The sequence below is a fragment of the Leptodactylus fuscus genome, chromosome 4 (genome assembly GCF_031893055.1).
Source record: "Leptodactylus fuscus isolate aLepFus1 chromosome 4, aLepFus1.hap2, whole genome shotgun sequence".
In the NCBI taxonomy this organism is placed as follows: domain Eukaryota; kingdom Metazoa; phylum Chordata; class Amphibia; order Anura; family Leptodactylidae; genus Leptodactylus; species Leptodactylus fuscus.
The window spans coordinates 54,972,604-54,993,166 of record NC_134268.1 but is presented as its reverse complement, the minus strand read 5'-3'; the positions used below and the strand labels follow the sequence as shown (position 1 = coordinate 54,993,166).

Genomic DNA, 20,563 nt, shown 5'->3' with positions numbered 1-20,563 from the left:
GAGTCAAAGAAAGCCCTGAAACCACTTCAGCTGCTGTCAATAGCCAGCCATTGCCAGAAACCCCAAGGCTACTACAGTTGCAGAACAACTGCCAAGCCCTATAAATCTGAGATTTAGTGTGACGCAAATTTCCTTAAGAGCTTAATTTCTGAAAGCTACTGTATTCCTCCTCCCCCCACCCAAAGTGCTGTGTTCTTCACAGAGACCCACTTGAGGTAGCGAGCACGAAGATAGGAGTGTGATCTTGATGAATGAAAGGAGCTGCTCGGTGTGTGGGTTGTTGGCGAGCTGCCATGTCTTTGGGGATCATAGAAATTATTGATGACACTGAACACTTGTATGCATCTACACAGCTGATTCAACACGGAAAATACACGCCGCGGCCGCAGAGCTCTGCGCTCTCTCCCTGCTTTGTATCAGGGAAAGTTTTAGGAAAAGTTTAATCATGGGTCAAGGGAGGAAGACACAGGGATGTAGCAGAGCTTTGTGTGTAGTCTAGCTCTAAAGGGTTTATCGAACATTGGTGAAGTGTTTTTTTTTTTTTTTTTGGGGGGGGGGGTTGCACAGTAGCGCGTTCCAAGGCTGAGAAGGATAACCGAAACCGGCCATCAGTCCAGATAACCGTGATTGGGTTCAGTTATAACAGTATTCACATAGTCCAAACCAGAACTGCTGCTATACTCTTTTCAGACCTAAAAGTATAATAATGCAGAGGACTAAGGGTGGTGAGGAAACATAAAGGGTGTCATGGCGTCTCGGCAGTCACATGGTGTTATGGCACAGAGACACAAGCATGGAATAATAGCAGTTCCACTTCAGATGTGTTTAGTCCAAATGAATGAATGAATTGAGTGAGGTTGGCCCTACACGCACTCTCCTCCATAGACTCCGGTGCCCTACAACAGTAATAAAATGTATCTGCGGATACCAACCAATACAGGAGATTATAATTGGGGAAATGGGCAATTACTTGTGGTGAGCCCCAGCCTACAACCCATATATGACAACCTCAGCTCTGCAACTTCTTTTTCTAGTGTCCTTTTTAGCGTCGCATTCAGTAGGAAGAAATATCAGTAGTATCACAACCATTGGAAAATACAGAACGGCTAATTCTCTATAAAATGTTTGCATTTCTTTTTCCTGGCGGAGGTCCAGGGAATACAAGAACGACGTGAATATATCGGCTTTGTATATTGTGGCATAAACATCTGTATACACTGTAGAGGGGATAGAGCTCAGTCAAGCAGCGAGCCGCCTTATTACCATAGAGGATTCCTATTTGCCTTGTACTCATTCACAGAGGACATATGTACTCTATGATGGTGTCCACTAATCCCTGCAAATAATACAAACGTTACTTAAGTGTAGAGTGAACATTGAAGAACCTACAGCACTGTGCAAATGTTTTAGGCAGGATTGGGGAAAATGCAGCAAAGTAAGAAGGCTTTCACATATAGAAGTGTTAATAGTTTTGTTAGTTTGTGAATGAACAAAAGAGAACCCACTGTGTCCGTCTTCCATCATTTCTTCTAGGCAGACAGTTTTTGTAGGAATGCCGCAGGGAGGTTGTTCCAAACATCTTTGGGAACTAACCATAGATCTATGGATGTAAGCTTGGTCAAATCCTTCTGTCTCTTCATGTAATCGAGGACAGACTGGATAGTGATGAGATCAGGGCTCTGCGGGGGCCGTATCATCACTTCCAGGACTCCTCCTCCAAAGGGCGGTCACACCTAATATTAATGTCATTTAGATTTCTCTTTTCTTCATTCATTTCATTTACTTTGTTGTTTGAATCCATCAGAAAATGTTAACAATGGAGATTAACCGATCCGTTAAAAATCCCATTGATTATAGTTTATGCCAGAAATCTGGTGTAAGTGATGCTGGCAATCTACGGCAACTAGAAGCTGCTATAGATTTTCTTCCAGTTGCACAGCTTGGTGGAGGATACGTCTCATTTATGTGGAAGCGTTCGCCTGGTCATAAATGGGGTGCACCTTCCGTTGGCTCAGGAGTTATGAAGACTGACCCCGTTATTTTAGTACTTTTACTGCTTTGTTTGATTTAAAGGGGCAGAAAATCTATAAACTGATAGAAGGTGCAATGTAAATACTTATATAATAATGGCAGTTTTTGGAAGCTTTCTGGGACAGTCTTATTGCATTGATGGTTCTGGCTACATTTGGAGGGCTTATTGCTGTAGGCAGAGAAGTGGGAGGGGTCTGTCTGTGCCCTGCCTACTTTTTTCCAAATTGTACTGTTATACTTCACAGTAAGAGCTCGTTCGCAGGGGGGGGGAGGGGGGTGGATTCAGACGCCAAATCCAGCTTAGGATCTGCCCCCTCACAATAGAGGTCTATGTAGACCGCTAGCTTACTTTTTTCCCTCAGCGATATGTTCCAGCTTACGGAAAAAAAGAAGCGAACTGTCCTTTCTTCAGGCGCATTCTGCGGCTGAGTCAGCCCTGGCATCCGCCTCGCGACACCACCCTCCGGGCTGCGCCCATTCATTTGAGCCTACTCCGGAGGGGGAAGTCGTGCAGGCAAATTTTAGTCCAATTCTGATGTGGCTTCCTGCATCAGAATCGGGACCAAAATATGCAGTCCTGTGCCCCGTGAGAACGAGGTCTAAGGGTACACAAAGTTGATGCCTCCTAGGACAACTATTTTGTCATAGAGGGTGTTATGGTAAGTATTTTAGTATATTTACAGCCAGAAAGGATTTAGTAGATCTGGTTCAAAGACGGAGGGACTTAAGGTACCCCTAAAACCTACCCAATTGGTTATGATGGTCCTAACGGGCACACAATGTAGTGACTGTTGTATAGTGACAACAACTATCCATAACACTGTCAGTAAGCAAAGACTTCAACCTTTTTTTTTATTCTTCTTTTAGGCAAACGGCATTAAAATTGGACCACAAAACCCAATGCCTGGACCACCCGGACCGCACAACGCAGGACAAGCTGGTGGCAGCTGTTGTTGAACCTATTTTCTTCTTCTTCTTTTTTTTTTTTTTTATTTTATTTTTTTTTTTCCATCCGAGGAGCCTGCTGTGGCTACTTACCTTGTCCATAGGCTATTTACATGTACTTTTACCTATTGCCCCGCCCCTGCCCCTCCTCCAGAGTTTCAATGTTCACTTTAAAGAGAGAGATTTTGGAAATTGTCTCCATACTGTATCGATTTGCTTTTTTTTGATTTCTAGGTTTATTGATTGTGGTTGTTTGTTTCAATGTCGTCTTGTTCCCTTGACTAAAAACTGAATTATCAACACTAAAATGTTTTCCTAGTATTTTAAATGGTTCGTGTAGCGAGGATTCACAGATCTGTGGTGACCTGTTCCGAGGGACATGAAATCCCATAATAAAGAACATTTGGAGACGCCTTTTTTTCTCGCTACCAATATGTTTTTTAATGAAGGAGTTGGGATGACAGTGTATCCGTAATGTGACCCTGCAGGTTATAATGGTGGCGTCCAATGTTTCGCAAAGTGCAGCCCCCCCCCTACGTACTTGGATGGGCAGGATTGTAATAATTGAGATTTTTAAAGAGCGCCTGTCACCTCATCTGACATGTCTATTCCACTAAATTCTGTGTACAATCCTGAAGGATCTCTTATAAGTGTGTTGTGCTGTTCCTCTGTTATTCCTCCTAGAAATTGATGAATAAATTACCAACTGGGCGTTACCATCCACCTTTATAAATGGATGTGACCCTGCAGTCTGATACTAGCACCACTGACTGATTGTACAGCAGTTTTTTGGGACCTCCCCAAACGGGTAACCCCAGATACCAATTTATTCATTAAACAGACTTGTCAAGAGAGTTCGCAGTTTCCCTTTAAGAGATATTCTGGATTCGGCAAATAAAGCTAATTGATTTATAATTCAGTTTCCAAGACATCTGCTTGCAGTCATTGAGTGTGAAGCCTCATTGGGTATTTCCTTAAAGGGGTATTCTGATCACAAGTTCCTCACTGAAAGGAGAAGGGATGTCTGTTTTCTACCACTTCCTCCATCCCAACAGGGGTGTAAAATCTTTCTAGCTTTGGGGTCACATAGGTTCAGGGCTTGTCGAAATACAATTTATGGTAAGAACACATTTGGTAGCCACGATGCTGCGTTTGTGGACATGCCACCATTTATATTGTAAGGTTTATGATCACCTCCCAACTCTCCCATTCATGTTAACGGGAGTCAGGCAAAATTTTTCCTGTTGATTTTTCAACTAGAGGAAAACCAGAGTGTCATGTCCTATATTCAGCAGGATTCCACCTTGCAAAGCCCATTGTTGCACCCCTGCCTCCTTGCAAAGCCTGGGTGTCGCACCACTGCCACTACTGATCCCAATTCTAAGGATAGGGTCTTCAATTAGACAAAACCCCTTTAAAGAACAAGCCATAAGTAAACAGTTGCAGAAAGCATGGCTACTGCTCATTGGGATGTCCTTGCCCTCCTCAGAGCCCTCTCGTATAGAGCTGCGCACACGCATACACATCACATCACCTGCTTACATTTCTATCCCCTGTAAACAATGACTATTCCTATTCTCTGACTGCAAGCGGAGATCTGGAAACCGCCGTATATTAGAATCTCATTTTAGTGTGAATAACTTTACTTGCTGAAGCAGACATATCTTTTCTACGGATAACTTGCGGACGGCGTTCAATAACTCGGTATAACACTCAATGAGCGGAACTGTTGATTTTAAGGGTTTGTAACATTTTCAGCTGATTTTTGGGGCGCGATACACACATTGCCAAGTGCGAATGTCAGACGTGACGTCTTAGATGTCCCTCGAGGGAGAGCCTTAAGTAGTTTACGACACATGAAACTGGGAAGGAAAATCTTTTATAATTCTAAATATTGGTAGACCGGAAAACTGGCGGTAACGCTAATGTATATGTATCCTATTTACTCATGTACGGTGTGCATATTCCTGACATGTAATGCTGCCACATACACAATCCAGGTGGAGGAGTGAACATGACGTTTTATTAAACCTATTGAAATACTGGAGAGGAGAATCCTAATCTGCTATAGTCCTGCTTTTTGTCATTGAGTAAACCAGTTGTATTGTCATTTACTGAACTAGTGAGGACATTCATGTGGTTTTCTTCGGACTCCAGAATCCTTGACATTTTCTTGCACTGTTATCATTTTGCACATCTTATTGTGACTGAAGTGACTTGTTCTCGGTATCATGTTGGATGACATACTGATGTATTATGCTGCTTTTCCATGGCCTGTGTATTCTTTGGAAAAGGACACTGCAGTTTTGCAGCTGCAGTAAAGTGATTTTCAGACACCTTCTCTAACCTGTAAGTACTTTCTCCTCCTATCTAGGGGCAATGCCACTGGTAAGATGGTTGACTACAGTTTGTCTTTGTACGCTGCATTCAGCTGCGTTGTGGACCAGGATTTGCGCTATTGCCCCAGTAACCACTCAGAATCCATCTATAATATGAGCCCTACTATATTTGCACATGGGGTCCTCTATCCATCCTTCTATGTAGTTATAGGATGACGTTTCAGATCATTTCAAGTCCCACCTCTACAAACACAATTTCTCATCTTGTTCTGAGGCATTCCCTTGTTTTACATAGTAAATGGTGGGCCTGATTTATTACAAATAGGCCACAGGTCCCATAGTTGACCTATCAGGGCTCAGCTCTCATTTCTTAATCTCTGTAAAAATGTAAGCTGTGTTGTGATTGGTTACTATGGGCCACCAAGGCCCGTCGTTCCCGATGTACGTAGTCTTTTCGTTCCTCTGTATTATTGCTATAGATATAATAATCATATACATAACATACACCCGTCTCTATTATATGCCTCAATCCAATTTTGTCAATTCACACCGAATCATTGGTACTAAACTAAAAAAAAAATCTGTAAATTTGTTTGCCCAGTTTTATTCTATGTGCTGGTACATTTGTGGACTTCTGGATCACTCCTTTTTAAAATAGGTATACAGGATTAGGAAAACATGGCCGCTTTATGGCAAAAACAGCGCCACCCCTGTCCACATGTTGTGTGCCGGATGTACTGGAGCGGAGTTACAATACCAGACACAACCATATAGACTGTTGTGGCGCTATTGCATTAGAAGAAAGCAGCCATGCTTGTTGGAAATCCTGTGTATCCCTTTTATACCTATATATGTGTGTTTGTATAGATATAATCTTAAGACTGTGTAGTAGAACATGACTTTCTTTCCTGGATTTACACATAGATACAAACAGAACTCCTTTGACTATATATAAATCAGTCGGCCTCTTCCTCACACATATTGGTGGCCTCCACTAGATGGCGGCTACACGTGCACTTTAGTGTATGATACATTCCAGGTTCTGGAGCATTGAAGGGGACGACCCAATTGGGGTAGAATTCATTGGAGGGGTCTAAAGAGAAGTAGAAGGCGGCGAGTTAGTGTGCCGAGGTAGACTGCAGGACTGGAAACGGTATGTTCAGTATTTTATTCTTTGCAGCAAGGAAGACGCCCCCTCCTAATCTCCGCTCTTTCCATTTTCTTTGGGGTCGTGAATTTAGTTTGCGTAGGTCATGTTTGTAAATACATGGGATATTTTTATAATGCAGAATATGTTATCTCTAAATGCTTTCTCGTTAATCCTGGCATGATTATGGTTTACGCTACTGGAAATCCTTTCTTTTGCCTTATTATTGTGCTCTGTGTTTGCAATAAAGATTTCTTTCACTGTAACCTTGTGACAATGTGAGGTTAAAGGACTTGTTTTTTTGGGGTGCGGTGCAACATATAGGTATCGCCAGCTTATCAGCTCACATTTAAAGGGGTTGTCCAGGACTGTAATATTGAGCTCTACTCCCTCTTCTCAGGACAGTAACATCATGTCCTTGGGTCACAGGACCATGCTGCAATTGTGTCATTCAAACGAATGGCTGAGCTGCAGTACCAAGCACAGCCACTATACAACACACAGCACAGTGCTTAGTAAGTAGTAAAAAGAAAAAAAATCATAGTTCTAAACAACCCCTCTAAAGTGTTTGGGGGTTTCACCATTCTACAGAGATCAGGTAGGGAAAAGAAGAATCTGACATGTCCAATTTTACCACTCAATTCTTTTGATCTCCCTGGAGATAAGTTGCCACTAGAGGTGTTAGCCAGCAGCTTACTCCACTATCGCCATTGTGAACACATACTGAGCACCTATGTGCATTGGGGAGTGAGGAGTGATAGCTGTCAACCAAGCAAGTGTTCAGCCAACAGCTTATTATGGGCACCATGACTTCTCAGGATGCCCCTGCTCTACTACACACACCTTTGTACCTAACCATTAAGAAATCCTTTTACAATGTAGCCTTCCATTATCAATCACGGAACATTTCCATTTCTTTTTGAGTTTGTGTGTTAACCCCGATGTAAAATATATCGTTCCACTGCCCAAATCTGAAAATGCAGATCACATGTTGTCCTGTCTATGGCCATATTGAGATCCATCCAGTGTGATAGGTACAGTTGGCCATACAGTACTGAAAAAAGTTGTCCAAATTGGCTGACGGCGTTCAATACGTCTAACAGTAGCTTATTCCCATTGCAACAACCATGAACACTTGAGCAAAAGAGCATGTTTATGGTGACGTCCACATGAATAAGTTTTGGCTTAGCCACCATTTGCCCAACAACTATATGGTATATGGCCAGCTTAAGGGTATGTTTTACACTACAAATATTTCATTGAGTATTCCAAACTGAAATCCACGTGAATAAGTGGCAGCCTTTGATAGATACTAATACAACTCTGCTTTACATGAACAACTCACGGCAGACACTTAAGCATCAGCCACAAATTCTATAGCGGAATTTTCTACATGAAAAATCCATTGTGAACAACACCTAGGTGATGGTCTGGTGTGCTCCATTGTGTGTATGCCATAAGTACACTTCCAACGCCAACATCGGCAGTGCCACAGATTTACTATCCACTTGGCATGTGTAAACGTACATGAGTAAATACGTGTCCCTTCTAATAAAACCATTTATCGGAATTGAAGCTAATTTTAATTAATGCTGTATTTATCATTTCCATATTGTATATAACGTGTAAGATGACGTGCCTTGGTGTATAGGCTAAGCTAAGATTGCTATGACTTTACATTCGAGCTTCTGCAGAGCATCGCTTTAGGATTTGCTTTGGCATGTTCATCTTAGTCCAGTGACTGCTTTTAATGTACAGTATGTTCTTTAACATAGTGGAAGTAGATTTGCGTGCCAATGGTTTGGAAAACCTGTGCCAGTCTGAGGAGATATGGCTACTCATCTGTTAAGGCATGAATATTACAGGCTTTTACATATGGAGAACTATATATTTTTGTTTGTGTTCAACACAATCTTAGTTTTTCATCTAGATCCTTGTTCGGGTGGACTTTGCAATGTGTAAGAATATAATGTCATAAATGTAAAACAAACAAAAAACTAAATAAAAGTACTTTTTCTTAATATTGTAAACCACCTCTCTAGTAACTGCTATATTTTTTACATGTATATCTTGTGTATGAAAGTGTCTCCAGTCCCCAGTCCTCTCCACCACTACAGACCACCATGTTGGTAGCCTGCAATATTACTAGTAAGCCTATTAACATTGAAGTTGGTATTGACAATCTCACAGTATTGGGATCTGCTCCCTACTTCTGAACAGTTGCCCAATATGGCTTCCGAAACAATCTTCTAGAAATTAGGTATTTTCTCCTCCATTGGGTTTTCGTGTCCTATTATTTTATTTTTGGTTAAATTTGTCACAGGAGTGTGGTAATGGAGGTAGAATGGAAGATGGCTGTTTCAGCTACTCTAATAGAATTGATAGGATGCCAACAAGTAACCTAGTCAAAGTTCTGATGTGAAGAACTGAAAGTGCCGTAATGAAGTAGAAGAAGATCCCACGACTTGGCAGCAGTAGGCCTTATAAGCTCACAGAGAAGAGCCACAGAGTTTTAAAGAGGACCTTTCATCTACTGGGGCACATGTGGGTTTTTTATACCGCTAGAAAGCCGGCAGTGAGCTGAATTCATTGCACTATTTGCTTTAACGTTCTGTGCCCCCCCGGTGAAGAGCTATCAGTGCCGGTACCGTAGCTCTTCTCACAGTCAGTCAGGAACGTCCTTCCTCACAGTGGCGTCTATAGCTCTGTACTGTGAGAGGGGGCGTTCCTTATCGCCCAGAGATGAAGCTAAGTCGTGAGGAACACACATCCCAGTACTTGTCTATGGACAAATTCTATCAGGCGTAGGTGAGGTGTTCCTCACCGCTCTCACAGTACAGCGCAATAGACGCTACTGTGAGGAGGGGCATTCGTGACAGAAACGCCCTTCTGACAGTGAGGAGCTACGGTACCGGCACCAATGTCTCTTCACCAGGGGCACAGAACGGGAAAGCTGATCGTGCACTGAATTTAGCGCACTGTCGGCTTTCTAGCAGTGACGTGAAAGATCCTCTATAAGTGTATAGTTCACGAAATCCTCTGTCTTTAGTTGCAGCACTTCCACTAAGTTGTATCTGGAAACCATGTTGGTTTATGTTCCTATTCCTTGAGAGCTTTATGGATAAGGTTTCAGTGGCCAAGCTACCACATAGAAACCTGAAAATCCCATGTACCATGAGTTGTATTAGGCACTAACTCTGGAACAATGAAATTGCATTCTCTGATACAATAAATCACATGTCCAAAGGCAGGCAACTAAAGTAATAAATGAAACGGATGGACTACAGCACTCAGAGATTACAACTTTTTTTAAACTTTAATTTTTATTGAAATTTTGAAACAAAATGAGAAACGAAGATGAAATAGTAAGACAAAGGCCTTACACAACAACACGTGGTTGGAACACCCTACTATATACAAACAATAAGGGAAAAATACGATAAATTGGCAACAAAACTATGGGGGGGAGAAAATGCAATATGCATCTCAAGATTCTGAATAAGGGAGGCAGCCAGACACTCAATTACAATTAGTCTTATTTAGTACAGGTCATTTTTCAATGCAATATTGGATGGTTGGGTCAACGTAAATCGTAAATATACGTAATATCAGGTGGAACTGAAAATGTTTCGCAGGAAATTGGTCTGGATACAGACGTCGTCTTTGTGAAGGCCCTCATGATGTCGAAAGGAAAGAAACGGGTCTATGGAGTCGAGAGGAGTTTGAGGCTGAAAACCAGCGCTGTATTGCCTAGTTTTTACGGCCTCGGCAGCCAGTGATCTGCGGGGTCAGAAAACCAAGACCCTCATAGATCTAATATTGATTGCCCATACTAAGATCAGGCCGCCATCCATTGTGGAAAGTGGATAACCCCTTTAAGTCCCATTATGAGATTGTACAATAAGATCTGATTCCTGGTAGCATACACTACTAATACATTGCACTGTATTCTGTAGGATCTGATAGTACACTAAAGATGGGATACTTGGGAACCTTGTCAGTGCCGTACCTCGACAGTCCCCAACAAAAGTTCTGTCACTTATCCATGTTGTGGAATCAAAAGCTTATAACAACTTTAAATTCATCCATTGGTTTTAGAAATGACTCCTATGAAAGCTGAAACCCTCCCAAATGTTTATTTTGTTAAGAAAATAAATTGGCTTCACTGCTGAAATATTGATCATGTAATGAACACAGAAAGGTCAGATTGTGGCAAGACAAAAGTTTTGTCGCTCACATAAAGTAATGTGAAAATCAAACCAATAATTCAGTTCAAATACAAAGATAGGTTTCCTAACATTGGTGAATGAAGTTGTGGTGCTATTAGAGCCAGATTTAATATTTTGTGTGACTTCTATGAGCTTGAAGGACGGCATCCATGCGTTTAGACAATGATTCATACAGTTTATTGATGAAGTCATCAGTAATAGCAGAGAATGCCGTCTTACAGCCTCCCAGAGTTCATCAAGAAGCTTCCTCTTTCATCCTACCCCAAACATGGTTAATGATGTTCATGTCTGGTGACTGAGCTGGCCAGTCCTGGAGCACCTTCATCTTCTTTCCCTTGAGGAACTTTGATGTAGAGATGGATGTATGAGATGGCGCACCATCCTGCGACATAATGTGACCCCTTTTATTATTGGGAATGTAAGAGGAAGCTAATACTTCTTGATATTTTAGGCTATTGATATTGCCTTCCACCTTGCCAATGTTTCGCACACCCCCCTACTGAATGTAACCCCAGACCATGATCATTTCACCACCAAAAGTAACTGTTTTCTGGGTGTATCTTGGATCCATACGGGCTCGAGTACGTCTTCTGCAGTATTTGCGGCGGCTGTGATGTAATTCAACTGAAGATTCATCTGAGAAATCCACCTTCTGCCACTTTTCCAGCGTCCATCCGTTAAGCAGGCTGTGAGCCTTTGATTACCTTTTGTTTAGTGATGGATTCTGGGCACTGATTCCACCATGGAGGATATTTCGAGGCAGAATCCTACAGACTGTTCTAGTTGACACAGGGACTTGAGGTGACCAGGCCTGTTGGAGCTCTGCTGCAGTGGAAGAGGGGCTAGCTTTTGATTTTCTAACCAACAAATGTTCCTCCTGAGCCGTTGTCTTGTGGGGTCTGCCGCACCTGGGCTTGTCAAAAACATCTCCAGTCTGATCAAATCTTTTTATAACCCTTTGTACTTGACGCTGAGACACATTAAAGGTGCGGCCACCTCTGCAGTGGATCTGGTCTTCAGCTTCTTGATAATCAAGACTGATCACAGAGTTGATTTTTGGCATGTTGTCAGAGATGAAGTTGCAGTTCAAGTGAAGGTCTGGGGTGCTGGAGTTCTTCTTATACACCCCCACTAATTAACCGATCAATTAGTGATCACCGGCGAGGCTGTACACTAGGATTGGGGGCATCACATGACAAGGCGACAAAACTTTTGTCTTGCCAAAATCTGACCTTTCTGTGTTCATTAAATGATCAATATTTTGCCAGTGAAGCCAATTTATTTTCTTAATAAAAAAAAAAAAAACACATTTGGGAGGGTTTCAGCTTTCATATAAGTCATTTCTTACACCAATAGATGAATTTAAAGTCCGGTTATAAGCCTTTGATTCCACAATGTGGATAAGCGACAGAACTTTTGTCGGGGACTGTATGATATTGAGCATTACGTACCCTTGCTCTTTGTTGTAGGTCTACGACACAGAATATCAAGTGGCTGAAGCTGCTTTTTTTCTCCAGATCCGCTGACATAGATCTACAATATAATATTTGGTTGCCTACAGCTAACAGAGGAAGATTACGACATACTGGGCCATTACTGTGTTTAATGTATAGCAGATTGCAGGACGCCACTAAGCTCCCTCTAGTGATGGATACAGGCAGCCAGCATGTTATCTTTCTAATCTATGTATATGCAGCAGATATAAAGCTCTGTATCAAAATAATAGCGCTCAGACCAGCAAAAGAATAGATTAAGAAATTAATCAGTCCAGAACTTTAAACCTATTTTAGATAGGAAAAAATCCTTCAGGGCAGGTTCACAAGTGGCAGATTCATTGCATAAATTCTGTGCTAGACTCTCCATGTCTGAGTGAGGTTGTTTTCACAGCATGGATTAATGCAAACTGGAGAGGAAAAGGATTACGACAGAAAATTCTGTAACTAAACTGCTGCTAAAAGTACCCTTACGGTAAGGCTCAGTTCACATGATGGATTTCACAGCGGAATAGGAGGAGCGTTTCCACCTCAAATTCCTCTCCATATTCTGGCGCTGTGTAACCCACAGTGGAAAGCTGAAGTAGAGTTACAGATTTGCTCGCTGTTTAGCCCCAGAGCCGAGGGTTTGTTCACTGATTCATCTCAGACATAATGGGGTTAATCATCGGTAGTTTTGCGTTGGGTTCTAGTCCGTCATGTGAACATATCCTAAGAGTTCAACTTTTGTCTCCATTAATGGGTTATGCTGTGAAAAGTATTTATCCTCTGTCCCTAGGATAGAGGATAAGTATCCGATCAGTGGGGTATGACTGCTAAGACGCCCACCAATCTCAAAAATGTGGTGTCCTTTCCTCAGTTATCTCTGGCATTCCCATTGAAGTGAATGGAAATGCCATTCACCCCCAGTCCCGCCAACATTCAGCCTAGTTGTGGTCAGACTGAATGTGCTGCAGGGGAAAGGACCTTCCATTATCAACTCATGGCATAACCCTTATAAGAGACCACAAGTGCTGTATTAGTGGACACCTGATTATCACACTTAGATTAGGTGGGCTTTGTGGACATCACATTCCAAATCCTTAGGCATTAATATAGAAATGTACCCTCTGTCACTCTTCAGGGAAGAATTTTTTTAGAGTGTTTCTATAAATTTGTGCCTATTTCACCAAAAATCAATTGTAAGGATATGAACCGATGATGGACATAAGATCTGGATTGCAACTGGCGTTCCACTTCACACTGAAGAAGCTCAATGAGTGTTGGAGTCAGGACTCTGCGAAAGCAAATTGGGCAACTGCACTCCAAACTCATGAAACCATTTCTTTATGTTATAGTTGAGATGCAAGGCCAAACAAAAGCAAAAGTAGGAACTGGCTGAAAACAGCGAGCAGTAGAACGAGCTATTTCAAATCAACACAGCACTGCGAGCCAAAGCAGACCCCCAGACGCCATCACCAGCGCTCTTCACAAGGCCAGTTGGACTTTGCAGAATCTGATGGTCTGAATTGTCACCAAACAGCTGACTTAAGGTCAAAACCAAGCGAAGGCATCAGAGGCAGAATCAGGAAACAAAAACGATATCCAGTAGAAAGCCAAGGGTCAAATCTGAATGGGTACAGCAATGACAGAATCAGCAGCCAAACATATATCAAAAGAATAACCCAAGGGTCAGAATGGTGCAATCCAAAGCGCCCACACTATAACATATCAAGCCAAACTAGAAAACTAAATTTGTCAGCCCCTGAGTCAGGAGGGAGGGGTCTTATGTATGCCCCTTCAGCTGATAATTGGAAAAACCTAGGGTGCTTCTGAAACTGCAAAAGCTTCCCAGTTTGGCATGGAGACCCAAAAGGTATAGCAGCTGAATTGAGAATCTGAACACTAAAATTGTCTAAAATGTCTTTTTAATGCAGTAACATTTAGGCTGAGGCTACAAAAGGAATGGGAAATATATAGGAAGCCCCTACATGTCTACCTTTTGCTCAATCCACTCCTGGCTTTGGGTAAAAAAAACCACAACAAAATCTGCAATAAAAAAGCTGCGTTTACGCAATGTGGGACTTTAGCCTAAAGCAGATTTCCTTGGGATAGGTCATCATTATCACATCAGTTGGAATACAACCCTTCATACCCACTGATGAACTGTCTAAAGGGGTCACAGCAGAGAATACAGCCTCTTCTTCATGATTGTGGAGACTCATCCATCAGTTACTTTGCCTTTTTTCCAGCTTAGTCCCATTCATATAATTGGGAATGAGCTTCAATACCAAACACAGTCACCAAGTAATGCAAGGCGCAATGCCTGATAAACAACATAGAGCTTGAAACACTCATCTGCAACGGCCCCTTCAATTATCTGATCAGTATGGGTGCTGGGAGTCAGACCCCTACTGATCTGATATTGATGACCTATTATAAGGGGAGCTTATCAATGCTAAATTCATGGAAATTCACTTAAGATCAGCCATCACTCGAAATAAGGGACCCAGCCCACTCTCTCAAATTCAGCCCCCTACCATTATCCCCACATCCACCATATTGTACAGTAAGCAGCAGCAGGTAGTGTCATCCGAGCGTTCACTGACTGCAGATTTGCCCACCAGATTGCAAGAGAAATGTGCAACTTTTGGCCATATACTGTAGTGCATTAGGGAATTGCATGTAAGTTATGAATCTCGAAGAGTGAAGGTGACTTTACTGGCAATCCAGAAACAAGGGAGTTACATAAAGCCGCCAGAAAAAGTGAAGAATCTAATCAGTGGAAATAGCCGTAATCTAAATAGTGGATATGTAAGTAAATAATTATTACGTGTGGCAGTCTGCAATCAGCGGATCTTTCATGTCAGGATGGAACGCTGCTGTTACTCTTTAATATTAATAGGGAAAATGACTATTTATCTTAAAGTCAACAGTTACGCTAATGGCAAGTATTAAATAAAAATTGTCAGTCAAAGTCTAATTAGGACAAGTCTTTTCCGCGGCGCGCGCTGTCAGTCGATGCCTTTCTTGGAAGCTGTCTTATATAACATCATCTATCACAGAACAAATCTTTAAATTAAGGAGCTAATGTGGCACAGAGAATCTCCATGCTGTCCGGCCACAATGACAAGTGGTAATTTCTGACCTAAACAAATACATGTACATGCCGCTGCGTTTTACTGTCAGCGAGCCAGCTCGGAATCCTTTAATTACTGACAACTGTATTACTGCGCTAAAAAGAGCAGCTCATAGTAATTATTCCCAGAGCACCCTTCATTATTCCGCTTCCACGGAGAGCCTGCACATTACACTGGATTGTGCTCAGGTGAACGGGAACTTTCCAGCGGTGGAGAACCAGAAGTTCCAGCATGCCCATTATCTCCAGATTATTAGGTTGACCAGTGCAGACAGACCAGCAGAAAAGCATTGATTCTAAGGACAACCAGGGCTTGTTGAAAGCTGGAGATCTTCTTTATCCTCTTCGTCTGTGAATCTAGTAGTAGTAGTGAAAAATCACGGCGTTTTACAGTAACTGCAAAATGGATGGGAATGTGAATCCCATGCCCACTTTGCATTTAAAACCATAGCGCGGACACGCTCGGATTTGCAAAACTGCCATAGATATAATGGTAACAGAAAGTACGCAGAGAAAAGCATGGGGCCTTAGCCTAAAAGTGATTTTAGACAACCAGATCTTTAAATGAGGAAAATCAGGAAAAGCCTCAGTGTTAAGTAGCCACATATACCTACTGCAGTCCTATATGACATCCATTTTAGGAGGACCCTTCATGTCCTCGGGCACATGCTGTTTTATATACCGCTAGAGAGCCGACAGTGCACTGAATTCAGCGCACTGTTGGCTTTCCTGCTTTATGCCCGAGGCTGGAGATATCGGTGCCGGTATAACGGCACCGATTTCTGCCCACTGTCAGAAGGGCGTTCCTGATAGTCTAGCTGGGCTCTGAGGAACGCCCCCCTGACAGTACTGTCCATATCCCTCTACTGCCAGAAGGGACGTTCCTTACCACCCAGGGATGACACTAAGCTGTGAGGACTACCCCTCTGAATGTAGTCATTCATAGACTAGCTAGACTGTCAAGAATGCTTTCTAACAGTGGCCAGAAATGGGTAATGGCACTGATATCTCCAGCCCGGGGGCACATAACGGGAAAGTGCACTGTCAGCTTTCTAGCGGTATATAAAACCGCATGTGCCTAAGCATGTGAAAGGTCCTATTTAAATCAATAAGAAATCAAGTATTATATGGTCATTATTACTATAGGAGTACAACGGGGTAGCATTATTGATATTGGGGGCACTATTTTCTGGGCACAATTATTTCAGAGGACATTATAGGGCAGATTTATTGCTATATTGTCTACACTTTTGACCAGGTCAGCAACCTTTGCCCGTCCAGCTTCGCTAAAACTACAATGTCTAACACGCTCCATTTACTTCTAGGGAAGTTTCAGTAGATCTGTTGAGGTAGTGACCTGCTCCAAATCAATCATGCATGTGCGCGCTTGCTAAAAGAGACTCTGACACAAGGTGGTTCAGTTTCAATCTCAGGCCATGCTGGACGCTCTGGCTGCTCACACAGAACTGAGGTTTATTGAGGAAGTTACAGTTTTTATACAGGAATGCAAGAAAGATAACATAACGGCAGGCTGTAAGCATATACGTCTTGTATCCGAATACACTGGCGATCAGTCATTGGCTCTCAAATTTCAACATCTCTTAGCTTTCGATTTCCCGAGAAATGATACTGTCTTTCTTGTAAACCACATGACGATCGTGTGCGTCAGCATCTGGGTGCGGTACTGGATACAGGCGCCATCTTAATGTGTAAACGTTGCACAAAGAAAAATATAATTTCTTAAGCAGTATAAAGCACGAATAAAAATAAGAATGGACATGGTCTACCTTCACAGATCAAGTATGGATGCTCGGAATTCTAGTTTCACAACAGCTGGAGTGTGAAGGTTGCCTTCCCCTGTTTAGTACATAGACTAGGTAATCTTAAAAAGTATCAGATTTGTCACAATGTCAGATACTAGATGATAAATCTGGTACATTGTAAGACTGTCTAGTTTAAGGTGACACCACCTATAAGTTGGCTGTTTAAAAAAAAAAAAAAAAAAAAACTTGCCAAAAATTTGGCACAGTTCTGGAGCATGGTGTTGCATCCTATGCCGCTCTTTTCATGATCAGCCCCTCCTCCTTTCAAGTAAACCCTGCCTACCTGTCAATAAAGTTGGTGCACACTAAAATTTCGGAGTATTTTCTATTTTTTAATCTCCTATGTGTGACACTAATTACTAAAGGGGGCACTGTCTATATGATAATATTTTCGGGGTTGGGGGCTCTTTGTATGGAACTATTATTTATGGTAAAAAGAAGGAAGTCCACAGCCAACAACAAATTAATAATATATTGTAGGATTTCCTGATGCGCGGATAGAGCCTCCCGGACGAGGACGAAGACACAATGCAAAAAGGTAGGTGTAGCCAGCAACCAAGGAGAGTCCAATAGTAAAATAAAACTTAGCTTTTATTGATACATAATACAGTCCATAAAAAAAATATTATGAGATACTGTGTGTGGATAAAAAAGTATTGTCTACAAAAACATACCCGGATGGAAAAACAAATTCACATACGCATGGCTAACCGCTGACGCGTTTCGAGTACTTCAACTCTTAGTTATAGCTATATGACTGCAAAGACAACTGGAAGAAGTGATCATTGCAGTCTGGGCTGCATGGAAAAGATAATGGAAAAGAACAATTACAATTAGAGGAGATGATATGTGTGAGTCTTTGATGCTTTGATGTATTTTCCATATCATATCGTGTGGGTCAATGTGGGAGTGGGAACAGAGAAGGGTTACATTTTGGGGATTCTAATTACGGTACGGAAGGATTTACATTAGGAATTGTGATAGGCCTGTCTGAAAAGATGTGTCTTTAGTTTGCGCTTGAAGCTGTAGAAATTGGGAGTTAATCTGATTGTCCGGGGTAGAGCATTCCAGAGAAGTGGTGCAGCTCGGGAGAAGTCTTGTATACAAGCGTGGGAGGTTCTGATAATAGAGGATGTGTTAGGTCATTGAAGGAACAGAGAGCACAGGTTGGGCGATAGACAGAGATGGGTATCTTTGTGATGTCATATTATTGGGCCCAGCATACAAGGTAAGCTTTTGGCTGTCATTTGCTATACCGACAATTATGGAAAGGTAATGTTGGTACTGACTATAGAACCTGCATAATATTTATTGTCGCCCATAGTCCAGTCACTAGAACAGATTTATGCAGACTGCAAATAAACTGTGTTCAGCAGATTTTGCTAACGCTATGTTAAGCTGAGTAAACACAGTAGTGATTGAAAACTGAGGTGTGAAGTGCATCATACTCATGGAAATGTAACTGTGGGTGGCATGGAAACCCTTTACATCTGTTCTCTGCAGACTGAAACCCGGCTGTCAGTGCGATAACAGCTGTAATCAAGCCAAGAGGAGCCTGTGGAATTCCAGACTTCATGCCCAATTTCCATTGCAAAGGTAAAATTATTCAATGGTAATTTAGACTAAATTGTGTTTATGACAGTTTGTGGCAGCATGCAGTTTTGCATAGCACAACACAAATAGGCTGAGTGACGGGACAAATACTCCCTGACAGGGCTTTTGGAAGAGTGAGACGTAAAATGCAAGCATTAGTGTTATCTGCTTTTAGCAACAGAATGAAGCTCCCTTTTCTAATAGTCTGCAGCCGTAGTCAGGAAATCTTTTTTTTATTCTTTTTTGCATAAATATTCTATAAAATTCTCTCCGCTAATAATCATTTGCATGAAATTAACCTTAAATACTTATAAAAGGATAATTTAAAAAAAATATATCTTATTATATTTTATACTACAGTGCTGAACTTAAAGGGAGTCTGTCACTAACCCACACAGATAGGTTAGAGTCACCCGAATCAAGCAGTGCTTTCCCCTTGTCAATCGGTGACAAAATCACTGTTTTTGTCTATGTGCAAGTGACCTCTTTGCAGCAACAAGTGTATTGCCATTACTCCAAAGGGGTTAGCCGCAAAGCTCTCATTGCTCCAACATGCTCATTTGCATATTGACAAAAATAGCAGTGTCTGGGCAATGAAGGCAGAGATTCAAAAGGGGAAACACTGTTCAATTCAGGTGACCCTAACCTATCTATGTATGGGGGTGGGTTGGTACATTTGGTTCTAGTCCTCCTTCTCTGTCATTTAGATATGATAGAAGATCATACATCATTAAAGGGGCTCTATCAGCAAAATCATGCTGATAGAGCCCCACATATGCGTGCATAGCTTTTAAAAAGGCTATTCAGGCACTGTAAAAGTTAAATTAAACTACCCCGCCGTTTTAAAATGATAACTTAAAAAAGAATGTTCTCTACTTACGGAACGTGCACCCTGGGCGGGCATTCAGGGTGCGCTGTCTTCTTCTTCCCCGCCTCTTCTTCCTCTGACGTCTTCGGGTCCCGTCCTCCTCCGGCGCTTGCTCGCGGACACTGATAAAAAAAAATAGCCCGGGCGCATGCGCAGTAGCTGTAGTAGAAGCCGCGTGCTACTGCGCATGCGCCCGGGCTATATCAGCATGATTTTGCTGATAGAGCCCCTTTAAAGGTTATATATAGACGTTGTTGCTTATATACGGTAATTGTCAGAACTTTAGCTGTGATATTAGATTTCAGCTCTGACCAGCACCAACCACTGAGTTCTAACCAGTGGTGTAAATAACAAAGTCTGGGACCCCCAGCAAACTTCTGACTTGGCTCCTCACGGCAAAGTGCCCCTTTCCTGGTCCCACACAGTAAACACCACATTTACACACACTATAAAGTCCCAAAGTGGCTTCCAGACAGTATAATGTCCCATAGCGGCCCCTCCACACAGTATAATGTTCCACAATGGTCCCTGCACACAATATAATGTCCCACCGTGGCCCCTCCACACAGTATAATGTCCAACCATGGCTCTTGAAACAAACACTGTATTATGCCTCATAGTGGCCCCTGCACACACAGTATTATGCCCCACTCTGGCCTCTGCGCACACACACAGTATTGTGCCCCATAGTGGCCCCTGCACACAGTATTATGCCCCATAATGGCCCCTGCACACAGTATTATGCCCCATAGTGTCCCCTGTACACAGTATTATGCACCATGGTGGCCTATGCACACACTACTATGCCCCATAGTGGACCCTTCATACAGTATTATGCCCCACAGTAGACCAACCATGAACAAATATTATACTCTGGGGTCTTTCAGACTCCTCATTACAGTGACCGGAGACCTGGGGAGGATACAAACATAAAAAATGTTGTTACCTACCTCTCCTTGATTCCGCACACTCCCAGC

At 42.2% G+C, this 20,563-nt stretch overlaps 1 protein-coding gene across 1 annotated transcript in view; it reads left to right on the top strand.

The window, feature by feature from the left end:
- The window catches only part of RAB2A (RAB2A, member RAS oncogene family), a 68,461-nt gene extending 59,966 nt beyond the window's left edge, over positions 1 to 8,495 (top strand). Inside the window, exon 8 of the mRNA XM_075270475.1 lies at positions 2,899 to 8,495. Coding sequence (XP_075126576.1) covers positions 2,899 to 2,988 — 90 coding nt within the window. The 3' untranslated portion in view covers positions 2,989 to 8,495. The remainder of the gene's footprint in view (positions 1 to 2,898) is intronic.
- Positions 8,496 to 20,563: the final 12,068 nt, after the last annotated feature.